This window comes from Mirounga leonina, unplaced genomic scaffold, assembly GCF_011800145.1.
Source record: "Mirounga leonina isolate KUSES-001 unplaced genomic scaffold, KU_Mleo_1.0 Mir_91, whole genome shotgun sequence".
In the NCBI taxonomy this organism is placed as follows: Eukaryota; Metazoa; Chordata; class Mammalia; order Carnivora; family Phocidae; genus Mirounga; species Mirounga leonina.
Genome location: NW_023270839.1, coordinates 42,138,215 through 42,159,132, shown reverse-complemented (window position 1 = coordinate 42,159,132; position 20,918 = coordinate 42,138,215). Strand labels below are relative to the sequence as shown.

General features: G+C 41.3%; 1 protein-coding gene across 2 annotated transcripts in view; it reads right to left on the bottom strand.

Annotated features, from left to right (window-relative positions):
- PIAS1 (protein inhibitor of activated STAT 1) overlaps positions 1 to 2,669 on the bottom strand; it is a 119,058-nt gene extending 116,389 nt beyond the window's left edge. For both annotated transcript variants that reach the window (XM_034993899.1, XM_034993901.1), the window contains exon 1: positions 2,601 to 2,669. In XM_034993899.1, coding sequence (XP_034849790.1) covers positions 2,601 to 2,624 — 24 coding nt within the window. In that variant the 5' untranslated portion in view covers positions 2,625 to 2,669. The remainder of the gene's footprint in view (positions 1 to 2,600) is intronic.
- Between the last annotated feature and the right edge of the window lie 18,249 nt (positions 2,670 to 20,918).

Sequence of the window (20,918 nt, the reverse complement as noted above, 5' to 3'; positions counted from 1 at the left end):
GGGTTTTTTTAAAATTTTATTCTGACTTATTCTATCTCATTAAGAACAAATGCTACTTACTTCCAAAACAAAAAAGAAAAACCATCAGAAAATGTAATTTCCAAAAAGAGTATCTTCCAAAGCTTACTGCACAGAAAATTATATACACACATTCTCAAATAACTATGGTAGGCGTTCCTAAGATCATCTACCCCTTCAAAAAAAAAAAAAAAAAAGCCCAGCAAATTTAACCACAATCAAGTACTAAAATTTTTAACACAGCTACCACCAGCTAAGCAATTTATCACAGCTTCTCAAAGTACTGGGAACACACAATGCCAAACCAGTAGGTCAAAACAGTTACTATAATTTGAAAAAAATTGTACTACAGGAACACAAGAGTAGTTTTTCCTCTGAAAAAAACTCAAGTAGATTTTTGAGAGAGCAAAAAGGGAGACCATTTTTAGAAAAATAATGTTTCCCCCAAGTGTTCAGCATTTATCTGATACAGGCTCATTTTTGTAAAGAGAAACTTTACCTAACAAGACTCACACCAGGGATCTGATCTATCCCCAAAGGCACTTTCTTTAAAATGAGAAAGAACAAAGGAGGAAATCTCCCAGCATGTGCTTTCCATACCAGTTTCTTTGGACAGCATCAAGAGTGACAATATAACCAGACAAGCTTTTCAGCTTTATTCTGTGGCCCATGTATAACAGAACTGATTAGCTATCATTCAAAAGGATTCCAAACAAAATAAATATTAGAAGTCAAAGATCACAGCAACACTGTGACTACATCTTAAGAGTGAAGCTATAGAAAACATGTATCTTAAAGTTGTGTACTTTGTATTTCAAGAGTTAATGACCTCAAAAATATTCCAAATGCTGAGGCTTTTTAATTTCAGTCAATAGTTTGAAACTGGAAAAAAAACGAGACCAACCATTCCAAATCTGCTCTCTCTTCAATTAATTTGTAATTAGAAGTAAATTTTAAAAGAATGACATTCAAAGCCAGCGCCTTAGTATACAAATTTTGGAATGTTAACATTGCAAAATTATTGAGGAAACTGATCTTTCAGCGAAGCTTTCCACAGAAAAACTCCAGAAACAAACCTGGTGTTTGCCTGTTCTAGAAGCTGTCGTTCCAGTATAACGGAGAAATTTTTTAAAAATAATTTTTATTAAATAGAGACAGAGGACCCTCCCCAAAGATTTACAACTGTATATCCCAATCGCCACTCTGACAGAGATGTCAGTTCTCTGGGTCAAGATATAGCCAGCTGCTTGGTTCACACACAGGAAGCCACAGAGAGGGGAATATCGCGTTCAGAGCCTCGAAATAATACGCGTTAGTTAAAACTGCCTGCTACTAAACCAAAATTATTCAAGCGGAGCCCCATTTGTCACAATCCAATCATAAGGGTTCCACCCCCCTCCCCCAACAGCTTGTGTAGTGGTATATCTGCTTCGGTAAAGAAGCCATCATCAGGTAAAGAAGATTGGGGTGGGAGAAAAAGCGGGGAAAAGGGGGCACCCTTTCATCCAATTTCGCGAGGCGTGAGTAATTGGTACAGTTGAGAGGAACGGAGGAACGTTCTATTTATTGGGGGTTGAAGTAGGATGAGGGGAGAATTTCGTTCAAATCAACATGGCCAGCAAGATGTCCCTACAAACAAAAGGCAACGGGGGGATATAAACACGAACCATTCACCTCCATCAGCTATAGCATCGCCATCATGGTGTGTGCAGAGACCCCCAAAGGCTCCTCTCACCCTCCACACCAGGCAAAGGAAGAGAAGGAAAAGAAGGGAGAGGTAGCTGCTTCCCACCACCCACCACTGCTTCCAAATACACACCCTTCGAGGGGGGTTCTTCCCCCCCCCCCCCCCCCCCTCAGAATCAGAGAGAAAGTAACGTCCCGCCCAGGCAGACTACCCCGCTACCCCTCAGCCGAACCCCAACGCCGGCCCGGGGCTCACTAAACTTTACCGGAGCTTGTCCCCACATCCCCGCCCCATAGCCCCAGGATCGCGCTAGCCACAAGCGGGGCACCCCGGGCGCCTCCTGACAGGCGGGCAGCCGCGTAGAGCCGAGTCCGGGGCGGGGGCGGCAGGGAGCCACGGAGGGGCGGGGCGGCCGAAGCCAAGTTCCCGGGGGTCTGAGGAGAGCTCCTGACAGCAGCCCGGGACTGCAAAGGAGGAAGAGGAAGCGGCGGCGGGTAGCTTTCCCAATCCCCCCCTACACGAACACTCTGCCCCAGCCCCCGTTCCCCCATGGGGGGGCGGGGAGGCTGGTGGAAGGTGAAGAAGCCGAGCCCAGGGGGCAGCCGAGGCCCCTACCTCCCGACTCCCGATCTCTTCCCTCGCCACCCCCGCCAGAGGCGCCCACAACAATAACACGCCGGGGACGACCCGTCAGCGCCCCCGAGGCACCCGGGGCCCGCGGCCCGCCGCTGCCGGGCCCCCTCAGCTGGGGCCGGGCGCGCCGCTCCTCCCTACAACTCCAGGCCCGGGTGGAGTCAGGCCCGAGCGGCCCCCCAGGGCCGGACCCATCCCCCTCGGCACCAGCGGCGCCGTCTCCGCGGCCGAATATTAGAAGTGAATTCGAGCTGCGCTTTACCTTTAGTTCCGCACTGTCCGCCATCTTGCGTCTGTCAGCGCAAGCGCACTGAACCTCGCCGGGGGCCGCCGCTAGACCCGCCCCTCTAGCCAGCCTGGCCCCGCCCTGGCCCGTCCCCTCTCGCCCCTCCACCTCCCCGTCCTGCCTCCGGCCTCCGCCCCTCTCCCGGCGCTCGGAGCCCCGCCCCGGGCACGTACAGCAGCGAGACCGGCACGTAGCATTTAAATAATGGCGCCAAATGGGGAGGTTTGACAGTTACTCCCCCCTTGACCTCCCCGCCCCCCACCCTCTCCGGGCTAGCGCCTCCAGGGAAAGGCCGGAGCGAGGGGGCTGCGGGCCTGAGCCCCGCCCCTCCGCGGCCTGCGGAGCCCTTCTGCAAAGCCTCGATGCCTACAGTCACAGAACCTATAATGGCCCCCTCCCCCAATCAGGGAGTCCTTTTGGGCACCTGCTACCTGCCAGGCTACGCGTGGGCTAAAAATAACAATCCGTTACATTTGAGGATCATTTGATGATGCATTTCCAGATTTATTAGCTCAGATCCTCCTTCTGACAGCGCTTTGAGGTGGGCAGAGAAAAGATTACAATTCACGTGGTATGTATATAGTCAGAAATGAGGGCTCAGAGAGGAAAAGTGACTTGTCCAAACACTTAACAGGGGTGACCTAAGACAAAATTCTGAAGACGTTCATTCATTAATTCTTTGTTTCAACAAGTAATTATTTAGTGATTATGTAACAGTCCTGTTTCTTTATGTATACATCGGGAAATTAAAAACAAAGTAACCGCCCTCCTGTACTTCTCTAATGGAGGAACAGACAAGTGAACCAATAAAGACACAATTACAACTGGTGATGAGTACCAGAAAAGAGCAAGGGGGTTCAGTGAGAGAATAGCGGTTGGAAGGAGATGTACTTAATACCTGGAGGGCTTTCTCCAATAAATTGACATTTAAGTAGATGTGATGAAAGAATTATTTCACACCTTTTCCCCTCTACTGAAAGCCTTCTATACCTCCTCCCTAACCCCCACTTTCTGCTCTCCATTTTGCTTCATTCCTCATTGAAAAAATGAAAAGAAGACAGACATGAACTCCCTGATCTACTCACCATCAAAACTATTCCTACAGGCATAGTAACATTTGGGTTACTATGAATGAAGAAGGGCCCCTGTGCCTATGAAGGCCAGTCCCTCTACCAGTGACCTGGATTCCTTTCCTCCCACATTCCTAAGAACTTTACTCCTACAATCACCTCGCCTTCCAGCCTCATTACTTTTTCCCCTATTAGATTACTCCTATCAGCATATAAACATACTGAAATTCCTCCCACCTAAAACAAAACCTCCCTTTACTCCAAAATCTCCTCCAGAACTGCTGTTTCTCTCCACTGCAAAAATTCTCGGGTATTTCAAGATCTCTCTACAGTGATTGTTCTCCCTTCCTCACATCACATTCCCTTCTCTGCCTACTCTGATCCAGCCTTGACTTCTCTCATCAGGATCACCTATCAAGATTATTAATGATCTCCAGGTTTCCAAAACCAATTGTCAATTCCCCATTATCTAAAATGACCTCTCAGGAGAACTGTAAACAGTGGACAAGACTCCTTTCTCTTGAAACACGTTTCCCCCTGAACTTCCTTTAACATCTCCCTGTCCTGATTTTCCTGTTCCTTCACTGAGCCTCCTTGTCAAAATCATCTGCTGATTTCTCCTCTTTGGCTCAAATTTTAAATGTTGTAGCCCTCCAGGGCTCAGTCCTCACCCTCTTATCTTCTCTTTTTACACTCCCCAGGTGAATTTATCCAGCTCGTTGACATTCAAATTTCTGTCTAGCCCAGACCTCCCCACCAAAATCCAGGTTCACAAATCCAACTGGCTACTTAATAGCTCTATTTCATGACTCCTAGTCATCTCAAGATTTCCATGTCAAATAGTGCCTTGATTTTACCCCTAGCCCTGTTCCTTTCCCACTATTCTCCGTGGACGGCACCATCATTCAGCCAGTTGTTCAAACCAAAAATCCGGAAATCATCCTTGGTCCCTCTCTTTCATTCACCTCTCACATCCAATCCTTCAGCCAATCCAGCTGACTCTGCCTCTAAAACATATCCCAAGCCTGTCCATTTCACTGGCCATCCACTACCATCACCCTATTCCAAGATGCCATAATTTCACAAATGGACTGCTAGGAAGGCTACTCAACTGACAGGACCACATTATGACTTTCATTGCCCTACACTTTTGCCTTCTAGGGACTATTCTATAATAAAAAATATATTTATGGGGGCGCCTGGGTGGCTCAGTTGGTTAAGCGACTGCCTTCAGCTCAGGACATGATCCCGGGGTCCTGGGATCGAGTCCCGCATCGGGCTCCCTGCTCTGCGGGGAGCCTGCTTCTCCCTCTCCCACTCCCCCTGCTTGTGTTCCCTCTCTCGCTGTGTCTCTCTCTGTCAAATAAATAAATAAAATCTTTAAAAATAAAAATAAAAAAATTAAAAATATATATATGACTTCGTCCCTGGTTCCTGGCACAGAGTTCCTAAAACCTTTAAAATTTCTGGACGATAGGATTGTCTTTCATTATTCATGATGAGCCCCTTTCCACCATACCTGAGCTTATACTAATGAGGTGAGAGAGTATGGCTCCTCGGGAGCTTCAGGATGGGAGACTAAACACAAAGACTAAATACATGATTAGATGGGGGTTAGTAAATACATGGAAGTACTGGAAGGCAGGTGCCCAGAGAGGGCAAGGGCGCTCTGCATCCCCACCCTTCATGCATTACCCTATGCATCTCTTCCATTTGGCTGTTCCTGAGTTATTTCCTTTATAATAAACTGGTAAATCTAAGTAAAGTGTTTTCCTGAGTTTTGTGAGCCCACTCTAATGAATTATCAAAACTGAGCAGGAATTATAGGAATCCTCAAATTTGGTAAGTCAGCAGTACAAGTGGCCTATGGGACTGGCACCTGGTATCTGAAGTAGGGGCAGTCTTGTGAGGTCTGAGCTTCTGCCTGGAGTTGGTGTCAAAACTGAATTGTTGGGGGCGCCTGGGTGGCTCAGATGGTTAAGCGACTGCCTTCAGCTCAGGTCATAATCCTGGAGTCCCTGGATCGAGTCCCGCATCGGGCTCCCTGCTCGGTGGGGAGTCTGCTTCTCCCTCTGACCCTCCCCCCTCTCATGTGCTCTCTCTCTCTCATTCTCTCTGTCTCAGATAAATAAATAAAATCTTAGAAAAAAAAACTGAATTGTTCGATACTTAGTTGGTGTTGGAGAATTGGTGTGGAAAGATATCACATATTTGGTGTCAGAAAGAACCTCAGAGACCCCTTCTTCCATAAATATATAAATATATTAAGTATGTATATATTAAAAAATCACATTTTAAAAAAACTACATTTTACATTTGTATTGGTATAAAGACTAATGCAATCCAAGCAGAGTATACTTACCTTTTCTTCTGATTTTAAAGATTTAAAACATTTTTGTGGGCCCTAAAATTATTGTCCCACCCAGCATACAAAAATTAACTCAGAATTAATCATAGACCTAAATATGAGTTAAAACTATAGAACTCTGGGCGCCTGGGTGGCTCAGTTGGTTAAGCGACTGCCTTTGGCTCAGGTCATGATCCTGGAGTCCCGGGATCGAGTCCCGCATCGGGCTCCCTGCTCAGCGGGGAGTCTGCTTCTCCCTCTGATCCTCCCCCCTCTCATGTGCTCTCTCTCTCATTCTCTCTCAAATAAAGAAATAAAATCTTAAAAAAAAAAAAACAACTATAAAACTCTTAGGAGTAAATCTCTATAACCTTGAATGAAACATAGCTTTCTTAGACATGGATCACACATGTGTTTGTGGTAGGAATGGTATAGCCACTTTGAAAAATAGGTTTGGCAGTTCTTTGAACACTGAAAATGTATTCACCATACAACTCAACAATTCTTGGACATTTATCCCAGAGAAAGGGAGACTTCTTTCCATGCAGGAAATTGTACAAGAATGTTCATAGCAGTTTTATTTATAAGAGCCCCAAACTAGAAACTATCCAAATCTCCTTTAATGGGTAAATGGCTAAACAAACCGTGATGCATGTATACCATGGAATACTACTCAGCAATCTAAAAAGAAAAAGAAAAAGAAAAAAAACTGTTGACACACACAACAACTTGGATAAACCCCAGGGAAATTATACTGGCAGAAAAAAACTAATCCCAAAAGGATGCTTATTGCCTGATTCTATTTATGTAACATTAATGAAATAACATAATTACAGAGATGGTGAATAGACTAGTGGGTGCCAGGCAGTTAGGAATGAGGGGAAAGGGTGGTTCTTACCAATGTTAATTTCATGGTTTTGGTATTACACTGTCGTTCAGTAAAATGTTAACTTTGGGGGAGATGGAGGAAAGGATGAGTGTGGCTTCGCTGTACATTTCTTTGCAACCTCCTGTGAATCTGTAATTACTTCAATATAAAAGTACACATTTTTTCACATATATATGAATATGTATATCTGAAAAGTATACATGTATATAAATATTGAAGATACAATGTATGGAAATTGTGGCGAGAGAGACATCATCAAAACGGCAGAATAGGCAACTCAAACTCCCCTACCTTCACGGAAACTTTAAATAATAACCAGCAACTGTCAGACCAACTTTGTCAGAGCTCTGAAAAATAGTCAAAGGTTTATAGCAACCAAGCAAATGCTCAATCCAAAAAAAAAAAAGACAACTTAAGAATGGTAAGAAAACTTTATGGTACTTTCACTTACCCCTGCCGTACTCCCCCCTGACTTGGCAGCAGTCTTGAAGACAGCAGCCTACCTTCCCAGGATGGAGCCCTGGTACCTGGAAATCATTGTGTTCCTCTGTTCTAACCTTCCTGGGAGCTAGCTGAAGGACTAATGTAAGGCCTATCTCTGTTTTGCTTAACCTGAAACCCACAATGGAAAAGCCACAGACATTGCTTGAAAACACTGTAAGATGAATAAACAACCTGCAACTGCCTGGGGCCAAAGATTACAATTGGTACCTAAATAGACCACCTAAAGCTTGGGAATAAAAGCTGGGGAGAGAAATTTACTGAGAAATTAGGTCATTCAAACTGAAAAATGCTCATGAACACTGGGGCACATGTGCCTGAGACAAGATACATCTCAGGAAAGACCCAAGAAAGCCCTAAGATTCCACCATTGACTGATAAATATGCTCGGTGCAACCAGAAAGTGAAGGCTCAGGAAGAATTTCAAACGGCCAAGTTAAGTGTTAAAAGAAATACCCCACACAGAGCCAAACCACAAAGATTGGGAAAGGTGTTTTGTTTGTTTGTTTAAGTTCCCAGTGTTCAAGGAAATCTCAGTAAAAACACTGGCTGAACATAAGCTGAGGCTTCAACAATCAAGAACAGTAAACCCTGGAGAAGGGAGAGCATTTGAGTCCCAGAGATAACACATTATAATATTCGAATGCTCAGTTTTTTGATGACACCTAAAGCCTGTCGTCAAAGACTTTAAATCCAGTGTTTTAAATATTCTCAAAGAGCTAAAGGAAATGAGGTAAATAATGTATGAACAAAATGAAAATATGAATAAAGAGATAGAAATTGTTAAAAGGAAAGAAGTAGAAATTCTGGAGCTGAAAAGTAGAATAACTAAAATGAAAAAATCACTAGAGGGGTTCCAGAACAGATTTAAACAGTCAGAAGAAAGTAGAGGAAATCTTGAAAGCAGGAAGAGTAAATCAATTTATCATACACACGTATTCTCTTTTTTTTTTTTTTTTTTAATTTGCGAGAGAGAGAATGAGAGACAGAGAGCATGAGAGGGAGGAGGGTCAGAGGGAGAAGCAGACTCCCTGCTGAGCAGGGAGCCTGATGTGGGACTCAATCCCAGGACTCCAGGATCATGACCTGAGCTGAAGGCAGTCGCTTAACCAACTGAGCCACCCAGGCGCCCATACACACGTATTCTCAATCAGACTTAAAGCCAGTTTCTCATCAGAAACAGTCGAGGCTGCAGAGCAATGGGGTTCCATATTTAAAGTGCTGCTGTAAATAAACCCTGCCAAATAAGAATTCTATATCCAGCAAAATTATCCTTCAAGAATGAAGGCTAATATAAGGGGCACCTAGGTGGCTCAGTTGGTTAAGAATCTGCCTTCGGCTCAGGTCATGATCCTGGGGTCCTGGGATTGAGCCCCAAGTCTTTGGGCTCCCTGCTCAGCAGGGAGTCTGCTTCTTCCTCTCCCTCTGCCCCTCCCCCACTTGTGTGCACATTCTCTCTCTCTCTCAAATGAATGCATAAAAATCTTTAAAAAAAGAATGAAGTCTAAGACATTTCAAGATAAATAAAAGCTAAGAGAGCTTACTACTAACAAACCTGCCCTAGAAGGAATGCTAAAGAGAATCTTTTAGGTTAAAAGGAAAGGACAGTGAACAGTAACTCAAAGCCATGTGAAGAAATAAAGAACACTGGTAAAGGTAACGACATAGGTAAATAAAAGTCAATATTATTATACTTTTGGTTTGTAACTCTTCCCCCTTTTTTCTATATGATCTAAAATATAAATGCTCAGGGAGCCCAGGTGGCTCAGTGGTTAAGTGTCTGCCTTCAGCTCAGGTCATGATCTCAGGGTCCTGTGATCAAACCCCCCACTGGGCTCCCTGCTTAGCAGGGGGTCTGCTTCTTCCACTGCTTGTGCTCTCTCTCTCTCAAAAATAAATAAAACCTTTAAAAATAAAATATAAAATATAAATGCTCAAAATAATAACCATATATCGATGTTAATGGGCATATCATGTATAAAGGTGCAATCTGTGACAATAAAAGGGAAGGAACAGAGATGTATGATAGCAGAGTGCTTGTTATTGAAATTTAGTTGGTACTATTCAGATTAGGTTGGAAAATCACTAAAATATGTACAGGAAAGTTAAGAATAACGGAATCAGGGACACCTGGTTGGCTCAGTTGTTAAGCGTCTGCTTTCCGCTCAGGTCATGATCCTAGGGTCCTGGGATTCAGCCACGCATCAGGCTCCCTGCTCAGCGGGAAGCCTGCTTCTCCCTCTCCCACTCCCTCTGCTTGTATTCCCTCTCTTGCTGTGTCTTTCTCTGTCAAATAAATAAAATCTTTAAAAAAAAAAAAAAAAGAATAACAGAATCAGAACACTATAAAAAATTCAGCCAGATACGAAAAAAAGGCAGTAATGGAGGAATTGAGGAATAAAAAGTACATAAATCATACAGAAAAGAAATAGTTAAGTGGCAGAAAGAAGTCCTTTCTTATCAGTAATTACTTTAAATGTAAACAGATTAAACTCTCCACTTAACAGAGAGATATTGTTAGAACAGAAAAAAAATGATTCATTTATATGCTATCTACAAGAGACACCTTTTAGATATAAAGGCACAAAGAGATTGAAAGTGGGAAAAAATACTCCACACAAATAATAACCAAAAGAGAGTGGTTATATATTATTATCAGACAAAATAGATTTTAAATTTAAAAAGTTATGAGACAAAGAAGGGCATTATATACAGATAAAAGTTTGTTGTTTTTTTTTTAATTCCTTCTGACAGGGATACCTGGGTGGCTCAGTCAGTTAAGCGTCTGCCTTCGGCTCGAGTCATGATCCCAGGGTCCTAAGATCGAGCCCCATATGGGGCTCCTTGCTTAGCAGGGAGCCTGCTTTCCCTCTGCCTGCTGCTCCCCCTGCTTGTGTTCCCTCTCTCCCTGTGTCTCTCTCTGTCAAATAAATAAAATCTTTAAAAAATAAATAAATAGAGGCGCCTGGGTGGCTCAGTCGTTAAGCGTCTGCCTTCGGCTCAGGTCATGAACCCAGGGTCCTGGGATCGAGCCCTGCATCGGGCTCCTTGCTCAGCGGGAAGCCTGCTTCTCCCTCTCCCACTCCCCCTGCTTGTGTTCCCTCTCTCGCTGTGTCTCTCTCTGTCAATTAAATAAATAAAATCTTTTTAAAAAAATTTTTTTAATAAATAAATAAATAAATAAATAAAATCCATTCTGACAATCTGTCTTTTAATTGGAGAGTCTAATCCATTTACATTTGTACTGACAAAGATTTAATACATATAGAAGATACAACACATATAAACATATATGTACATATTGGCAGAGCCCCAAAATATATGAAGCAAGGGCACATGAAATATTCTCCAGGATAGACTATATGTTAGTCCACAAAACAAGTCTTAATAAATACACAAATATTGAAATTATACAAAATATCTTTTCCAATCACAATAGAATGAAACTAGAAATTAATGACCAAAGGAAAACTGAAAAATGCACAATATATGGAAATCAAACAACACAATCAACTTCATGGTAATGAAAAAAATTACAAGAGAATACTATGACAACTGTACTCCAACCAGTTGGATAACCTAGATGAAATGGACAAATTCCTAGAAACACACAAGCTATCAAAGTGACTCATGAAGAAATAGAAAATCTGAATAGACTCATAACAAGTAAGGAGATTGAATTCATAATTAAAAAAAAAAAAATCCTCCCAACAAAGAAATCCCAGGACCAGATGATTTCACTGATGACTTCTACCAAATATTTGAAGGAGAATTAACACCAATCCTTCTCAAACTCTTCCCCCAAAATGAAGAGAACATAGTACTTTCTTATTCTGTAAAACTGGCATTAACCTGATACTGAAATCAGACAAAGACATTACAATGAAAGAAAATTATAGACTAGTATCTCTTATGAATCCTTCGGTTAAATTTACTCCTAAGAATTTTATTTTTATTGATACCATTATAAATGAAGTTATTTTCTTTTTTCTTTTTTCTTTTTTAAGATTTTTATTCATTTCTTTGACAGAGAGAGACATAGCAAGAGAGGGAACACAAGCAGGGGGAGTGGGAGAGAGAGAAGCATGCTTCCTGCCAAGCAGGGAGCCGGATGCAGGGCTCGATCCCAGGACCCTGGGACCATGACCCAAGCCAAAGGCAGATGCTTAATGACTGAGCCACCCAGGTGCCCCAAATGAAATTATTTTCTTAATTTCTTTTTCAAACTGTTCATTGCTAGTATAGAAACACAACTGATTTTTGTGTGTTGGTTTTTGTATTTCACACCTTTGTTGAATTTGTTTAACTTGTAAGTGGCAACTTTTGTGTTATACAATTTACCATAATTTTTAAAGTAATAAAACAAACTTAGAAATTTAGAGCCATGTATGCCTATATTAGAAAAATTTTTAAGTTGAAAATCAATTATGTAAGTTTCCATCTCAGAAAGACATTATGAGAACACCAAATCAAACTCAAGCTAGCAGTAAGGAAATAATAAAAATAAGAGCAGATATAAAATTTATAACAAATATAAGATATAGAAGATCAACAAAGCTGAAAGTTGGCTATTTAACATTTTTAATAAAATTGGTTACCCCTAATAAGGCTGATCAAGAAGAAAAAAAAGAGAAATTATCACTACCACAAATGAACAAAAGAACACTACAGATCCTGTAGACACTAAAAGAGATAAGAGACTACTATGAACAGCCTGTTTGCAATACAGCTGATGATTTAAATAAAATAAACAAATTCCATAAAACATATAACTTACCAAAACTGACTCAAGAAGAAATAGAAAATAAGAATAGTCCTATATATATCAAAGAAATTGAATCCATTATTTAAAACCTTCTTACAAAAGAAAACTTTAGACACAGATGATTTCACCAGTGAATTTCCCAGACAATTAAGGAAGAAACAATAACCAATCTTACACAAAGTCTTCCCAAGGTTAGGAAAAGATATACTCAACTCTTTATGAGGCCAGGTTTGAAACCAAAACCTGACAAGAATACTACAAGAAAAAAAAAGTATAGACAATTCTCTCTCATTTCCATAGGAGCAAAACTCTTGAATACATCAATATATAAAAGCAAAATAGAATATAGCCAAGAGGCACTTATCCTAGGAACACAAAAAGTTGTTTAACATTTAAAAACCAATCATCTTGGGACGCCTGGGTGGCTCAGTCAGTTAAGCATCTGCCTTCAGTTCAGGTCACAGGTCCCAGGGTCCTGGGATGGAGTCCTGCATTGGGCTCCCTGCTCAGCAGGAAGCCTGCTTCTCCCTCTCCCACTCCCCCTGCTTGTGTTCCTGCTGTCACTATCTTTGTCTCTGTCAAATAAACAAATAAAATCTTTTAATAAATAAATAAATAATAAATAAAAACCAATCTTTATTCACCACATTAACAGACACAGAAAGTGAAAAGTCATATGATCATGTTGATAGATGCAGAAAAAGCATTTAATAAAAATTTAATACCTATTCATGATATCAACTTTAATAAACTAGTCATAGAAGGAAACTCCTTTGTATGATTATAAGAATCTACCAAAAACATACAGAAAACCTAGTTAATGGTAAAATATTGAAAATATACCTTTTGATAATGGCATTGAGAAAGGTAATAAGGTAAATAGAAGAAAATATCAGGATTAGAAAAAAGTGTAATAAAATTGTCATTTACATGTTTGTGCCTGGAGAACATCTAAAATAATTTCCTGAAAAACTATTAGATAATAGAATTAATAAGTGAATTTATCAAGTTTACTTGATGCATGGTGAGCTAACAAAAATCAATTCTATTTCTACATATCAGCAGTAAACAAATAGAAAATATAATTCAGGAAAAGATACCAATTACAATAACTCTTTTATTTTTACTTTTATCTTTTTTTTTAAGGAAGCTCTACACCCAATGTAGAACTCACAACTCACAACCCCCAGATCGAGAGTCACATGCTCTACTGACTGAGCCAGCCAGGCACCCCTACAATAGCATTTTTAAAATAGCAAAAGATATCTTGGAACACACCTTTTATAAAAGGCCTCTACACTGAAAACTATTAAAATTTCACTGAAATTAAAGACCCAAATAACTAAAGGAATTATACTTTTTTCAGAGATTTGAATACTCAATATTGTAAAGATGTCAGTTTGCCCCAAATTGGTACATATTTCGTTGGAATATATTCAATGTAATTGCGACCAGAGCCCTACCATATTTGTTGTAAATATTAATAAACTGATTCTAATATTTACAGAAATGCAATGATTCAGGAATAGCAAATACAATCTCAAAGGAAACAACCTAAGTGGATGCCTCACAGTACCAGATATCAAGACATAGCAACCTAAAGTGATTAAATCGTGAATATTAGCACAAGGATAGGTAAGTAGACCAAGAAACAGAAGATATAGTTCAGAGACACTTGGGGGGAAAGCATGATCTTTTCAATAAAAGATAAAGGTCAACTGGATATCATTTAGCATAAAATGAATCTTGACCCCCTATCTCAAATTGCACATAGAAAGCAATTCTAGATAGATAATAAATCTAAATATGAAATGTAAAAATATAAATAAATCTTTTATAACATAGAGGAATATCTTTATGATCTTAAAGTAAGTGAGATTTTTTTTTTTTTAAGATTTATTTCTTTATTTGAGAGAGAGAGAGAGAAAACATGGGAGGGGCAGAAGGAGAGGATGAGAGAGAATCTCAAGCAGACTCCCCACTGAGCACAGAGCCTGACAAGGGGCTCAATCCCATGACCCTGAGATCATGGCCTGAGCCAAAATCAAGAGTTGGATTCCTAACCAACTGAGCCACTCAGGTGCCTCTAGGCAGAGATTATTTATTTATTTATTTATTTATTTATTTATTTTAAAAATTTTATTTATTTGTCAGAGAGAGAGAAAGAGAGAGGAGAGCACAAGCAGGGGGAGTGGCAGGCAGAGGGAGAAGCAGACTCCCGCAGAGCAAGGAGCCTGATGAGGGACTCGATCCCAGGACTCTGGGATCACGACCTGAGCCAAAGGCAGGTGCCCAACCGACTGAGCCACCCAGGTGTCCCTGGGCAGAGATTTTTTAAATAGCACACAAAAAGTGCCAACCACAAAGGAAAGCATTCATTGGAGCATGTTAAAATTTAAAAACTTCTTTTCATCGTAAGACACTATTAAGAGAGAAAAAAAAGCAAGTCAATAGTGGGAGGGATATTTGAAATACATGTATCCAACAAAAGAGATCATTTAGAACATTATACTACAAGCTTATAAACTCCTTCAAATCAATTTAACAGAACAAAGAGCATGCAACCCAATACAGCAAATAGACAAGAGACTTCAATTGGCACTTCACTAAAGATCATATTCCAAATGGTCTATAGATACATGAAAAGATGTTCAACTTTGTCAGTCACCAGGGAAACACTCATTAAAACCATGGTGTGACAAACTTGGGAAGAAGAAAGGAACAGGCTTGGCTCAGCTTAAATGTTACTTTCTCTGAGATACCTTCTTATCTAAAGACAGTAGGTGGTAGAGTTTATTTCAACCTTCGTCAACATTTGCCCTATTTTTGGCTGACCCACATCTAAGTCACCTTCACTATAATAGACCTCAAAGAGGGAATTCCCCACCGTGGGAGTTTTGGTGGGAGGGGAGTGCCAAGAGCTAGACACCCAACCTGAAGGCCAGAAGCTGAGAGAGAACAGCTTCATGGTTCAGCTAGGGGGACAGGTGTGTGAGCCAAGCCCAATCAAGCAAAACCTCACTGCGGGCTCCCTGTTTCTCTGTGGAGACATGGGGACACCAAGGCAGAGACCCAGCAAACATAGCTTTCTGTAGCATCTCAGTTCCTGCTACCTACTCCCCAATCCCTCAGGATTCTACTTCACCTTCCAAGCCTACTCATTCAGGCTCCCTTTGATCATAAAAGCTCCCAATTATCTTCCTGGTTATTTTTTCTTTTTTCTTTTTTTTTAGGTAATTTCTATGCCCAATGTGGAGCTTGAACTCACCACATGAGGATCAAGAGTTGCATGCTCTATCGACTGAGCCAGCCAGGAACCACTCTTTTTTCCTTTTAAATGGATATCCTTGCTTGCCATCAAGAATCCAGACTGATACAGCATTGCCTGGCTGGCTTAGTGGGAAGAGCATGTGACTCTTGATCTCAGGGTCATGAGTTCAAGCCCCACACTGGGAGCAAAAATTAAATAAATAAATAAATAACTTAAAAAAAAAAAAAAAGAATCCACGAATCCTGACTGATGCACTATTCTCTTATTCACTTTTTCACTGTATTGATCTCAGTGTATAATGATTTTATTCAATTGCTTGTCTAGTTGGTGCTGACCCACACCAAAAGTAAGCTCCTGGAGGTCAGGGTTCCTACCTATCTTGTTTTCCACTGTACCCCCTGCACTTAGCATAGGGCCTGACCTATAACAGGGACCCAATGAATGTTAGTTGAATGAATGAATGTCTTCTTTGCTTGTGACCTTGGGTGCTTATTCACAGAAAGGGGTTTTCAACAGCCATCTTTTTTTTTTTAAGATTTTATTTATTTATCTGAGAGAGAGAGAGAGCCAATTGTGGGGGAGGGGCAGAGGGAAGAGGAGAAGCAGACTTCCCACTGACCCGGGAGCCTGACATGGGGCTGGATCCCAGGACCCTGGGATCATGACCTGAGCTGAAGGCAGACACTTAACTAACTGAGCCACCCAGGCGCCCCTCAGCAGCCATCTTTACGAAAATGTTTAACTTGACATATTTTCTGTCAGGGCATTTTCAACCAATGATTTAAAAGCCTGGATTTAGTAAGACTAGCTTCAAGACAGTCCTAGGATCTAATTTCAGGATGAAAGATTAGAAAGCTGTCTCATGTTGCTACGAAGCTCTCAAATATGCCTAGATATTTATATTAGTTGCTAAACAACAGCTCTGTTTTCTTTCTCACTAACATTCTTCCATTCAGCGAAGTAGATAATCATAACCTTAAGAATATCCATTATTTTAGAACTAAATTAAGCCATTTTAAAATTTTTGAATAAAAGCAAAAACAAAACAAAACTTTCATTTTGAATAAAAACAAACACTTGTAATTTTTCTGAATTGACCTTCTCACAAAACATGTTATTAACCATGGTCTTCAGTCTCTGATAGAATTACAGAAGGAAATGTCAGATAAGGAAGGGGGATAGAATAAAGAAACATCTGAATTATAACTTCTGTCGAATGGGTGTGGCTTAAGTGGAAGGAACTCAGTCTTAAGGATTAGGTATTTTTATTCAGGTGTAAAGCAAAATTAAATTTTGAGGGTGGGCTTAGAATATGATGGCCTCTTATCACAACAACAAAAAATAGAGTAGCAGAAGTCCCACATGGAGTTATAAAATTAGACCCAAGTATATGGATAATTGTTACCTGTAGTCTATTTCACTGCAATAAATTCTCAAAACAAAAATACCTGTGATAGCCATTAAGATCATTCACAAGTATGCAGGTTCTCTTTTCTGTGAATCTGATAAGATGGACTCTTCCCCGAACCTTTTGAACCTAGGCATACTTGTGTGATTCACTTTGAATAAGAAAGTATTAGGAAAAGGAAGATGTGCCCCTTCTAGGCAGAGCCATGGATTTGTGCCATGTCCCCTCTCTCCCTGCTGGGATGATTGTGGAAGCATATAATGAAGAGCAGCTCCCATCAGCCACGGTTCCTGAGTGGCTTTAAAGAGCAGATGTCCCTGCTGATCCACACCGGACACGTAGCATAGGCAAGAAATAATCGTATCGTTGTTAGCAATTGAGATTTTGGAGTTTGTTACTTACACCCTAGCCTATCTTGACCGATCCCTAATGTGAAATGCAGCCAGAACAAAAACTTAAAAAGGTGTCACTGGCACTGATAAGGATGGTGAGCCATATTACACAGTAGTGAAACATTTGGTAAAAATGTTGCCAAAGTTACTTGGAAGGTAGATTATGTACCTAATGAACTTGTACTCTAGAAGAAGCAGTTAGAAAACATAATATTAGGGATACCTGGCTGGCTCAGTCAGAAGAGCATGGGACTCTTGATTTCAGGGTTGTAAGTCTGAGCCCCATGTTGGGTGTAGAGATTACTTGAGAATAAAATCTTTAAAAAGAGAGAGAGAACATAATATTAACGGTGTGCCTTAGCTGTATTTGACAAGATTTCAGAGAGAGATAGAGATGTAGAAAGATAGAGAAGGAGGGGTGGGGCGGGGAGAGAACCACAGAGAGAGAGAGAAATTGGCTCGTTGGCAAGTAGAAATGAAAAGCAAAAGAGTCCACAGATTCAGAGATTTGCAGAGTTGGAAGACAGACTGCTTCTCATTACAGATTAGATGAAAGATGAAACAGTGAGGGCGCCTGGGTGGCTCAGTTGGTTAAGCGACTGCCTTCGGCTCAGGTCATGATCCTGGAGTCCCAAGATCGAGTCCCACATCCGGCTCCCTGCTCAGCGAGGAGCCTGCTTCTCCCTCTGACCCTCCCCCCTCTCATGTGCTCTCTCTCTCTCATTCTCTCTGTCTCAAATAAATAAATAAAATCTTAAAAAAAAAAAAAAGAAAGAAAGAAAGAAAGATGAAACAGTGAAAACTCAACCTTACAACAAGGATCTAATAAAAAATATCGCTTTCACATCCACATTAAAAACCTCTGAGTGGATTAAGGTGTCAGAATACAGGTCCATCCAGAATGAGACTCTGGGGTTGACTGCCTCAGAAAGGATGAGTGAGGCTATTTTGCCCATGGGGATGGCATTTGGTGGCCAGAAATGTGGATTACAGAGAGTCTCTGATTTAGCAATGGTTCAACTTACTGATTTTTTTACTTTATGATGGTGCAAAAGCCTTCAATAGAAACTGTACTCCCAGGAATGAATTTGGGTCTGTTCCTGGGCTAGTGATGTATGGTACAATCCTCTCTGGTGACCCTGCGCAGGGGCAGCAGGCACAGGAAACAGGCAGCCAGGCCATCACAAGGGTAAACAACCAATAGCCTTAGAACCACTCCATACCCAGACATCCATTCTGTTGCCCACTTTCAGTACAGGATTCAACAAATCACTTGAGATATTCAACACTTTCTTATAAACTAGGCTTTGTGTTAGAGGATTTGGCCCAACTGTAGGCTTATGTAAGTGTTCTGAGCACATTTCAGGCAGGCGAGGCTGGGCTATGATGCTTGGTAGGTGTGTTAGATGCATTTTTTTTTAAAAGATTTTATTTATTTATTTGACAGAGAGAGACACAGCGAGAGAGGGAACACAAGCAGGGGGAGTGGGAGAGGGAGAAGCAGGCTCCCCACAGAGCAGGGAGCCCAATGCGGGACTCGATTCCAGGACCCTGGGATCATGACCTGAGCCGAAGGCAGTCGCTTAACCAACTGAGCCACCCAGGCGCCCTAGATGCATTTTTGACTGACGATATTTTAGGCTTAGGATGGGTTTATCGTGAGGTAACCACATCATAAGTCGAGGAAGATCTGTATAGTAGTCCTTATTGTTACCTGAAACTGGGTTTGCCTCTTGGTGTGTGTTGAACCAAAAGACACAATCAAGCCAAAGAATTGGAAAAGGAAGGGTTTTACTTGCAATAAGCAAAGGAGAACACCGGGGATGTTTCCCTAAAGCAGTGTCTCCCTGAACAACAAGACTGGGGAAATTTTAAGCTAAGCGTGCATACATATTCATAAAGGGGCTTGCACAATGAGGAATACAGCATGGAATTGGGACAGAAGTCACCTTAAGGTGACTAAGTCCAGGTTAAAGTCATGAGGCTGGCAAGGATCAGCATCAACAATTCTCGGGCTCCAGTTGGTCAGGTATCTAAATGCTCAAAGAGGTTCAGATTCTACAAAGATAAGTCAAGAATTTGTGTCAGGTCAATCTTTCCTTTTGAATCAGCACTAGGAGTTTTACCACTGATTTATTGTCCCTGATATGATTGGCTACCTCCTGGCCTGATAGTGGCTGTTTAGTCTTTTTTTTTTTTTTAGTGGCTGCTTTTCTTACATTCTTTCACAAGATGGCCAGGGTCCTAAAATGACTTTACTTTTTTTTCTCTTTTTTTAGAATTTATTTATGTATTTATGTATTTGAGAGAAAGAACATGAGCAGGGGGTGTGGCAGAGAGAGGGGGAGAGAAGCAGACTCCCTGCTGAGCAGGGAACCCCACACGGGGCTCAATCCCAGGACTCCAGGATCATGACCTGAGCCGAAGGCAGACGCTCAACTGACCGAGCCACCCAAGTGCCCCTAAAATGACTTTTCTTATGTTAGGTAAGCTCCGCCTATCTTTCTTTTTCCAGGGACCCCTAACTCTTTCTGCTTACATTGCGGCTATTCCCAAATATTTTGGTTCTCTTCTCCTAAGCACATGGTAAGATTGTACTTCCCCAATTCATTTCAAATTAATCTTGATCATGTGACTGAATTTTTTCAATAAAATGTGAAAGGAAACCATGTATGTCATTTGGGGGCAGAAACTTTAAGAGCTAATGCTTACTTACTGATCATTTCTTGAGATGGAGCCTCCCCTCCATCAGCCTGGGTCCCCGAGTGACTACAACCAGTAGGGAGCTTTCTTTCAACCTAACACATAGTGTGAGCAAGAAATACTTCACTTGAGTTACTCCACTGAAATTTTAGAGGTTGTTTGTTTTCTCACCATAGCATCCTTAGCCTATCCTGACCAATCTAGTGACAAGTGTGCTTATCTTTGTAGGAGGAAACCATTATTAAGCAAAAAAGGAAATCCACAGCCATAAAGTGAAAGAAAGTTACATCGGACAATATTCTAATTTTAATTTTCACACAGCAAAAAGTCACTATAAGAAACTACATGCTGGGAAAGCATTTTCCACACATATACAAAGGGTTAACATAGCTATACTCAAAGCACATCCGTAAACCGATGACAGAACAACCGAATAGAAACAATAGGGCAAAGGATATGAGGAAGTTGGGGACATTTGTTGTTTCCTTCTCCAGCATTGTTTGTCCTTCTCCTGCTAAAAGCACCTAGATTTTCTTCGGGGGAACTGCCCCTCTCCCGTTCTCAGGCATGTGATTTGAGTAGGTTTGACCACACCAGCCTGCAGCTGCGGGTGGGGCTCAGACTGGATTGGGGTCACATGCCGAACCTGAGCCAATCAGTGAGACTGGGAGTGATTGGATCAATTTTCGCATTTCCATGAGATATTGCTGAGCTATCTATCATCTATCTATCTATCTATCTATCTATCTATCATCTATCTATCTGTCTGTCTAAGCACTTAAAAAAAATGAGATATCGGGCGCCTGGGTGGCTCAGTTGGTTAAGCGACTGCCTTCGGCTCAGGTCATGATCCTGGAGTCCCAGGATCGAGTCCCGCATCAGGCTCCCTGCTCGGCAGGGAGTCTGCTTCTCCCTCTGATCCTCCTCCCTCTCATGCTCTCTGTCTCT